This window comes from Sparus aurata, chromosome 19, assembly GCF_900880675.1.
Source record: "Sparus aurata chromosome 19, fSpaAur1.1, whole genome shotgun sequence".
Lineage (NCBI taxonomy): Eukaryota > Metazoa > Chordata > Actinopteri > Spariformes > Sparidae > Sparus > Sparus aurata.
Genome location: NC_044205.1, coordinates 30,582,671 through 30,592,350, shown reverse-complemented (window position 1 = coordinate 30,592,350; position 9,680 = coordinate 30,582,671). Strand labels below are relative to the sequence as shown.

The following is a 9,680-nucleotide window of genomic DNA, read 5'->3' as shown; positions in this document are numbered from 1 at the left end:
GGAAACTTTATTGAAACAGACCACAGGTGACAAATAACAATGTAACTCATCAGGTTTTATTCTGTGGTGTGGAGACAGAACACAACATACAAACAGATACTGATGACAGATTCACTGTGTTTATACACTGAAACAAGAGCTGACATACAAACATTACATTCATATAAAACAACTGTTTGATTTCACCACATTTAATCTAATAATAATAATAATAATACATTATTTTTATGCCGCTTTTCAAGCTACTCAAAGACTAAAAAAAGCAGAATAATAAAAATAACACACAAACATGCAGAAGTGACACAAGTTATTCATTACAAGGAGCTGGTTTGTTTTCACATTTACAGGTTCAGAGATCACCTGCCTCTCCACCATTGGCTGGGAAAAATAGTGGGTGGGGCCACTGTGACATCACCCACAGTTTGAAGCGCACAGATTTATACAGAAGAACCAGATACCAGATGGAAACATGGCCCCTGTTCAAACCAACACCTCAAAGTTCTCTGTCTTCTGTGTTTACTTCCTGGTTATGCAGCTCATTAAATATGCACGGTAGAGTTTCCTCCACTGGCCCCGCCCACCAGTGATGACATCACAGATCTCTTTTCTCAGCTTATTGAAAGTTTTACAGACATCTCTTTTATAATGGAGCTTATTTGAAATCATTTGTAGCTGCAATACCCCGAGTGGCCACAAGGTCACATTGCCCATTTAACTGAGCTGGAAGCTAATAAGCTAGCTAATGCTAACAAGCATCAAATATCTGTGTTTACACATAAAGAGAAGAGAATTTCAGCTCACTTAACTCACACGTCTTAAAGGTGAACTAAGAACTGGCCTCCTGTCAGACTGATCAAAACAAACAGGAGGCAGCATGTTGCTACAACTGCTAACTGCTGCTTATTGTAATGCCATCAACTAATTCGCTCAGTTAGCCGTGCAGCTCAGGAACTGAGGTGGTGTGTAGACTTGGGCTGGGATGGAGCCGGTGTTAGCTGCTTAGCATGCTAACTCCAGTAGCTAACTCTGCAGCACAGTACTAAGACTTCATGACATCAAAGCTGTTCTTCACATTCTGTCAATCATTTTTCATTTAACTAATTGAAGTAAAAAGTTGGATGTTGTTGCTGCAGACAGGTTGAGAAGTGACACTCTGAGTGTTTACTCCCTCAGAGCTCACCGGCTCCAGCAGCTGTCTGCAGGTTAATGCTAACAGAGTCGCTCGTTAATCCAAAACACGGACGTCTATCCCTCCCCTCCCGTCTGTCAGTTCAATAAAGAAAGACAGATTATGTGTCTGATATTTACATAGAAACTTCTCCACAAACACGTCAAGAAGTGAAGATCAGCGGACAGCTCATAAGCATAATTTACAGTTGTCATAAGCAGAGAAATTAGCTACAGACACCAAAAGAGTTTTTGTACCAGGCTGTAAACATGTTCATTTAAGTTGGAGCCTCAAGTGTTCGTTAGAGGAACTGCAGGCACTTCTACCCAGCTCTGATGTCATTAAAAAGTCCCTCCCCCGCCTCTACGTAGCTCTCAGGTAGCTGAAGAGGGCGCTGAGTCCTCCCTCCAGAACCTCCTTCACTGGCTTCAGCAGCGGGTTGTGGACGATGTGGAGTCCTTTATCCAGAGGATGGCAGGCCAACTTCTCCAGTCGGAACAGCTGGTGCATCTCCTGACACATCATCAACGTCAACGTCATCATCATCTTCATCGACATCATTGGATTAAGCAAAACCTTAATGTGTATAAAACACTAAACTACATGTAGAGTTTACCTGTGGTACGTCTTTAATGTCGTTAAAGTCCAGATTCAGCAGCTCCAACCTGAAGAGAATCACATCACATCAGCAGCGAGAACACCTGACAGGTGTGTGACACCTGCTTCAATATAGGCAGGGCGAGCTGGTCAGCTGGAGTTACCTGGTTAGATTACCTGTGGGGTGGAGTTACCTGGTTAGATTGCCTGTGGGGTCAGCTGGAGTTACCTGGTTAGTTTACCTGTGGGTGGAGTTACCTGGTTAGATTGCCTGTGGGGTGGAGTTACCTGGTTAGATTGCCTGTGGGGTCAGCTGGAGTTACCTGGTTAGATTACCTGTGGGGTGGAGTTACCCGGTTAGATTGCCTGTGGGGTCAGCTGGAGTTACCTGGTTAGTTTACCTGTGGGTGGAGTTACCTGGTTAGATTGCCTGTGGGGTGGAGTTACCTGGTTAGATTGCCTGTGCGATGGAGTTGCCTGGTTAGATTGCCTGTGCGATGGAGTTACCTGGTTAGATTGCCTGTGGGGTGGAGTTACCTGGTTAGATTGCCTGTGAGATGGAGTTACCTGGTTAGATTGCCTGTGCGATGGAGTTACCTGGTTAGATTGCCTGTGGGGTGGAGTTACCTGGTTAGATTGCCTGTGGGGTGGAGTTACCTGGTTAGATTGCCTGTGGGGTGAGGTTACCTGGTTAGATTGCCTGTGGGGTGGAGTTACCTGGTAAGGGGTTTCAGGATTTAAAGCCGTAATCCTAAGCTAGCGAAGCCGAAAACAAAAAAGTTTCTATGCCTCCCCATACAGTTTGCGAAGTGCGGCACTTTGGGGTCCATCGCACTGGTTGATATTAGGGACTTTTCCCATTGACTTGTATTGGGGTGTCCCGAATGTCAAGATCTTGCAATTATGGCCTTAGTTAGACACCAGGAATGGGCGAAGTTCACTAAGTGGCCACCAGGTGGTGCCATTTCGCCAAAAAGGAGGCCATAAGTACAAGTTTCGAAGCCGTAATTACAAGGACAGTTATAGTCCATCCCTGGTTCTTTGCTCAGGATCTGAGAAATCTGTGTGGGCTACAGACCTCCAGATTCCCCCCTCTCTATCCCTGGCTCTTTGCCAGGGATCAGAGCACTCTGTGTGGGCTACAGACCTCCACATTCCCCCCTGTCCATCCCTGGTTCTTTGCCAGGGATCAGAGCACTCTGTGTGGGCTACAGACCTCCACATTCCCCCCTGTCCATCCCTGGTTCTTTGCTCAGGATCTGAGGACTCTGTGTGGGCTACAGACCTCCAGATTCCCCCCTCTCCATCCCTGGTTATTTGCCCAGGATCTGAGGACTCTGTGTGGGCTACAGACCTCCAGATTCCCCCCTCTCCATCCCTGGTTCTTTACCCAGGATGAGAGCACTCTGTGTAGGCTACAGACCTCCAGATTCCCCCCTCTCCATCCCTGGTTCTTTACCCAGGATGAGAGCACTGTTCTTATAATCCCAGCTTCAAAACTTGTATTCATGGTCTCTGGCTTCCCACCAATAGCCCCCAAGAAGCCTCCAGCAATTCCCAGGAGACCAGGCTTGGTTCCTGGCAGCCTTGATCCCAACCAGCCCCCTCCAGGGACCTTGCCCACCAGCTGGACCTGTGCACCCACTCTTAAGCACCCCTCCCCTGGCTACACACCAATAACCACTCCCCCCAGAGTTTCGTGCCCCTGGTACTCCATTTAAAGTTTTGTGCCCCTGGTACTCCATTCTGAGTCCACTGACTCTGAGTGAGAGTGGCTTTTGAGACCTGCAGATTCCCCCCTCTCATCCCTGGTTCTTTAGCCAGGATGAGAGCACTCTATGTGGGCTACAGACCTCCCCCAGATTCTCCCCTCCCTCTGGTTGTCTTCTTATAATCCCGGCTTCAAAACTTGTATTCATGGTCTCTGGCTCCCCACCAACGGCCCCCAAGAAGCCTCCAGCAAGCCCCAGGAGACCAGGCTGGGTTCCTGGCAGCCTTGATCCCAACCAGCCCCCTCCAGGGACCTTGCCCACCAGCCAGACCTGTGCACCCACTCTTAAGCACCCCGCCCCTGGCTACACACCAATAACCGCTCCCCCCAGAGTTTCGTGCCCCTGGTACTCCATTTAAAGTTTCGTGCCCCTGGTACTCATTCTGAGTCCTCTGACTCTGAGTGAGAGTGGTTCTTGCTCGAGGCTGCTTGGGGGCTATGGTACAGATGCCAGTCCGTAAATACAACTTTAAAGGCCGTAATTATTAGGAAATATTTCCAGCAACCTTGCAATCATAGCCCATGGCTCTTGACTCCCCCTGCTGGTCAAACCGTAGAATGCAGGTTTTTTTTGAAAGCCGTAATTAAAACTAGTAAAGGCGTAAAACGGCCTGACAACTCCTAATTAGGGGTTAGATTGCCTGTGGGGTGGAGTTACCTGGTTAGATTGCCTGTGGTCTGGAGTTACCTGGTTAGATTACCTGTGGTCTGGAGTTACCTGGTTAGATTACCTGTGGGGTGGAGTTACCTGGTTAGATTGCCTGGTCAGCTGGAGTTACCTGGTTAGTTTACCTGGTCAGCTGGAGTTACCTGGCTAGTTTACCTGTGGGTGGAGTTACCTGGTTAGATTGCCTGTGGGGTGGAGTTACCTGGTTAGATTGCCTGTGGTCTGGAGTTACCTGGTTAGATTGCCTGTGGGGTGGAGTTACCTGGTTAGATTGCCTGTGCGATGGAGTTACCTGGTTAGATTGCCTGTGCGATGGAGTTACCTGGTTAGATTGCCTGTGGTCTGGAGTTACCTGGTTAGATTGCCTGTGGGGTGGAGTTACCTGGTTAGATTGCCTGTGGGGTGGAGTTACCTGGTTAGATTGCCTGTGGTCTGGAGTTACCTGGTTAGATTGCCTGTGGGGTGGAGTTACCTGGTTAGATTGCCTGTGCGTTGGAGTTACCTGGTTAGATTGCCTGTGCGATGGAGTTACCTGGTTAGATTGCCTGTGGTCTGGAGTTACCTGGTTAGATTGCCTGTGCGATGGAGTTACCTGGTTAGATTGCCTGTGCGATGGAGTTACCTGGTTAGATTGCCTGTGGTCTGGAGTTACCTGGTTAGTTAACCTGTGGGTGGAGTTACCTGGTGAGGCAGCAGAGGGCCTTGGGTAGAGAGTGGAGGCTGTTTCCCTCCACGATGAGAATCTTGAGCTCCACCAGAGCCTGGATGTTCTCCGCCAGGTTCTCCAGACGGTTGCAGGCCAGATGGAGGAACACCTGTCGGGACAAAGGTGGTGACTGACGTACAGGTGACTGCTGTCAGGGATAATAGGCCTGACTGAGAAGAAGGGTTTACATTTCACCTGATCTTTACCTGAATCACATTAACAGAACCAAACAATGTAACTGGACAACTTGGTGAATTGTGGATTTGGACTTGGAGGGACTCGGACGCTGCAGGTCCACTACAGTGAGGACATTTGGACTGAACGTGAACGTACCAGAGCCTTCATGTTGTAGACGCAGCCCGGGACGTGAGCGATGAGGTTGTGGCTGAGGTTGAGCTTCTTCAGTCTGCTCAGATTGGAGAGAGAGGCGGGCAGCGAGGTCAGCTGGTTGTTGGCCAGACTGAGCACCTGGGAGACACAAACACAGTCACCTGTTACTGACTCCACCTGCAGTCGGCCATGTTGGCTGAAATAACTCCTCCTCCTGCTGCGACAGTCAGCTAATAATCTGGACGTGTTTGTGGTTTGACATGATATCCTGGAGACTTAGGAGCAACACAGACCTCCATCTTAAGTCCTCAGTTATTCTCTTTGTACGTTCCAAACGCTGACACTCTGGGATGGCACCAACCCGACCCGACCCACGATCCCAACGTTTAAGTTTCCTAGTTTTTAACTGAGCTAACTAGCTAACAGTAGCTACAGGTATGCTGCCCCCTGTTGGCGTGGAGGAACCTTCTGTAATAATTTAACACAACATCTTTACTTTCATTCGAGTACAGTCTGTCTGTTGTGTGTCTGACTGTTTCAGGAGTCAGCAGCAGCAGTGGTATTTGAAGTATTAGTACTCTGAGAAGTATTTGCAGTACCTCCAGCTGTGTACAGGCTCCCAGCTCCTCAGGGACTTCAGTCAGTCTGTTTCTGTAGGCGAATAAAACTCGGAGTCTCGTCAGCTGTCCGATCTCTGCCGGCAGGCTGCTGAGCTGCACAACAACACACAGCAGGAACTAAGTCATGTTCTACTGACCAATCACAGGACAGAATACACACGGCTGAGACATGACTGTGAAGGTCTTTTGGTCTTTTCTGAAGAAATGATAAATGCTGCAGCGTGCAGCCTGTAGGGGGCGCCGGCAGCACTTCACACTGTGACTGCTGAAGTAAAGGTTGGAGGAGGGAGGAGGAAGGTGAGGAGAGGACAGAAACTGGATCCTGGTGGATTAGAGGGGAGATTATAACCTTTATTTATCCAGGACACATAGCAGCTGCTGGGGGGGAGCAGGGGGAGGAGGGGGAGGAACAGGGGGTCAGTGCCTTGCTCATGGACACGCTGACAGACTCTGGCTTCAGTTTCATAACATGATAAGATCCTACATTTCCCACCATGTACCAGGATTGAGATTCAGTTGTCATCATCAAACCGTCCCCGTCGATCAGTTTGAATGTATCTAATGAAGACGATGATGATGATTTACCTGGTTGCCCCAAAGGTTCAGGACCACCAGGTTGGAGAGGAGAGCCAGGTGAGGAGGAAGAACCTTCAGACTGTTGAGAGACAGATTCAACTTCTCCAACTCCAGCAGCTCCCACAGCTCCTCTGGGACCTCCTGCAGGAGGAGGAGGAGGAGGTCTTCTCAGATCAGTTTCTTTTGTCTGAACTGCTGCTGCTTCTTTAATCTCCCTCAATCATTTCAACCTCTTTTTTCCAAATTAGCCACAAACAGCCACAAACATCACCTGGAGGAGTTTTTGCCTCTTAAGATCAAAGTTTGAATGAAACCAATAATTTGAAGCAGCAGCTGCCTCAGATCAACACAGAATCTTTTATATATATTTGAATGTGATATGCATTATGTTAACATTTAATGACACAGATAAACGACCAGGTTGTGATCTTCACCTGACTTTATATCATCAGGATGAGAGGAGGACTGAGGTTACATGTTTTTGGATGAACTGTTCCTTTAATAGATGCAGAGCGACATCTCTGCTGTGATTGGCTGACGAAGTGTGTGTGTTCGTGTTGTTACCTTCAGTCCTCGGCGAGCCAGACTCAGGACGTTGAATCCAAACTGTCTGACGGTGAATCGACGGATTCTGTCTGCGGACGTCAGACTGTCCTCCCTCCCCACGCTTCTCCTTCCTTTCTCCTCCTTCACCTCCGTCTTACACACTGCTCCTCCCATCCCTCCCTCTCTCACACCTCCCTGCTCCTCAGCTGTGACCCAACAGAACAAATGTTCTCCTGTCTGATGAAGTCTGAGATCCAGATGTTCTTCTACTGTCAGACGCTCAGATCTGCTGTCCACATGTCCGTCTCCTGTCCAGCTGCTCTTCTCCCGACAGCCCAGGTGTCGTCCAGGTGTACTCAGCTGCAGCGTCACTCTGGACCAGGACTCAGTTCAGTGTGACGAACTCCTGCAGGTCCAACATGAAGAACTTGTTTCAACATAGTCACTGAACCAGAACACAGAGACACTGAACCAGAACACAGAGACACTGAACCAGAACACAGAGACACTGAACCAGAACACAGAGACTCTGATCTGAAAGTCTCTGAAGCTCAGTGAAGAGGAGAGTAGCTGCAGGTTCACATGATCACACACAACACACACCAACACACTGACATTATTATCATTACAGCAGCTTTAAGACGTGTAATGAACCTCAGACCTCGTTAAACTGGTGTCCTGATGCAGCTGGAGACGTTTCAGACGTAAGATCCTCTGAAACATGACGGTCGACTTCATCAGAGGTGGAGAACACAACTGTTACTGACTGAAGACGGAGAGAGGACGATCGACTTACAGAGTAAGAGAGAGAGAGGAAACTCTATTTGAGGACGAGCAGTGACAGACAAGTAAAGTTACCTCTGACAACACACACACACACACACACACACACACACAGCTGGTGCTGTCAGTCTCTCTGGTTGGACGCTGAGACAAAACAGCGATAAGTTCACAGCTGCAGAACGAGAACAAACTGAAGTGACGGATCAAGTCGCTGCGACTGGTGACCTCAGACCAGAGAGCCAATGAGAGGAGAGCTGAGGTCTGAAGGGCGGAGCTGGAGTCAGACACCACGTGAACTCAAGACTGAAGAACAACGGTGGACCCTGTAGATCAGGACCCTGCAGATCTGGACCCTGTAGATCAGGACCCTGTAGATCAGGACCCTGCAGATCAGGACCCTGCAGATCAGGACCCTGTAGATCAGGACCCTGCAGATCAGGACCCTGTAGATCAGGACGCTGCAGATCTGGACCCTGTAGATCAGGACCCTGTAGATCAGAACCTGCAGATCTGGACCCTGTAGATCAGGACCCTGTAGATCAGAACCTGCAGATCAGGACCCTGCAGATCAGGACCCTGTTGGATCAGGACCCTGTAGATCAGGACCCTGTTGGATCAGGACCCTGTAGATCAGGACCCTGTAGATCAGGACCCTGTAGATCAGAACCTGCAGATCAGGACCCGTAGATCAGGACCCTGTAGATCAGGACCCTGCAGATCAGGACCCTGTTGGATCAGGACCCTGTAGATCAGGACCCTGCAGATCAGGACCTGTAGATCAGGACCCTGTTGGATCAGGATCCTGTAGATCAGGACCTGTAGATCAGGACCCTGTAGATCAGGACCCTGTAGATCAGGACCCTGTTGGATCAGGACCCTGTAGATCAGGACCCTGCAGATCAGGACCTGTAGATCAGGACCCTGTTGGATCAGGATCCTGTAGATCAGGACCTGTAGATCAGGACCTGTAGATCAGGACCTGTAGATCAGAACCCTGTAGATCAGGACCCTGTAGATCAGGACCTGTAGATCAGGACCCTGTTGGATCAGGATCCTGTAGATCAGGACCCTGTAGATCAGGACCTGTAGATCAGGACCTGTAGATCAGGACCCTGTTGGATCAGGATCCTGTAGATCAGGACCCTGTAGATCAGGACCCTGTAGATCAGGACCCTGTTGGATCAGGATCCTGTAGATCAGGACCCTGTAGATCAGAACCTGTAGATCAGAACCTGTAGATCAGGACCCTGTAGATCAGGACCCTGTAGATCAGGACCCTGTTGGATCAGGACCCTGTAGATCAGGACCCTGTAGATCAGGACCTGTAGATCAGGACCCTGTAGATCAGGACCTGTAGATCAGGATCCTGTAGATCAGGACCCTGTAGATCAGGACCCTGTAGATCAGGACCTGTAGATCAGAACCTGCAGATCTGGACCCTGTAGATCAGGACCCTGTAGATCAGGACCCTGTAGATCAGAACCTGCAGATCAGAACCCTGCAGATCAGGACCCTGTTGGATCAGGACCCTGTTGGATCCGGACCCTGTAGATCAGGACCTGTAGATCAGGACCCTGTAGATCAGGACCCTGTAGATCAGGACCCTGCAGATCTGGACCCTGTAGATCAGGACCCTGCAGATCTGGACCCTGCAGATCAGGAGTGACTCAACGTTTTCCCTCTGAGGGAACAAACTGAGTGAGTGGAGGCAAGACAGAAAAGTCAGTTCAGACTGAATAAGTTCTGACGCAGCTCGACAGTTTCTTTCTGTGAGCAACAACGACAAAACTAAGATCCCCCTGGTGTGTGTGTGTGTGTGTGTGTGTGTGTGTGTATGTGTGTGTGTATGCGTGTGTGTGTGTGTGTGTGTGTGTGAATGTAACACCTTCTTCTTTCAGTCTAATAATAAGCTCATC

The 9,680-nt window shown here is 49.3% G+C and overlaps 1 protein-coding gene across 1 annotated transcript; it reads right to left on the bottom strand.

The window, feature by feature from the left end:
* Positions 1 to 40: 40 nt before the first annotated feature.
* Positions 41 to 7,862, bottom strand: lrrc30a (leucine rich repeat containing 30a). The gene is made up of 8 exons (XM_030397681.1): positions 7,643 to 7,862; positions 7,000 to 7,387; positions 6,445 to 6,576; positions 5,839 to 5,952; positions 5,243 to 5,377; positions 4,885 to 5,018; positions 1,785 to 1,833; positions 41 to 1,681 (listed from the first exon to the last, which is right to left on the bottom strand). Exons 2-8 carry the CDS (start codon positions 7,153 to 7,155, stop codon positions 1,532 to 1,534), a joined length of 870 nt encoding a protein of 289 aa, XP_030253541.1. The 5' UTR covers positions 7,156 to 7,387; positions 7,643 to 7,862; the 3' UTR covers positions 41 to 1,531.
* Between the last annotated feature and the right edge of the window lie 1,818 nt (positions 7,863 to 9,680).

Bases quoted from the DNA above. Each gene is read 5' to 3' on its own strand.
- lrrc30a (XM_030397681.1), bottom strand. From the start codon at position 7,155: ATGGGAGGAGCAGTGTGTAAGACGGAGGTGAAGGAGGAGAAAGGAAGG. The intron at 6,577-6,999 runs GTAACAACACGA...CTCCTCCTGCAG, and splicing joins TGGCTCGCCGAGGACTGAAG to GAGGTCCCAGAGGAGCTGTG. The intron at 5,953-6,444 runs GTAAATCATCAT...GTTGTTGTGCAG, and splicing joins TGAACCTTTGGGGCAACCAG to CTCAGCAGCCTGCCGGCAGA.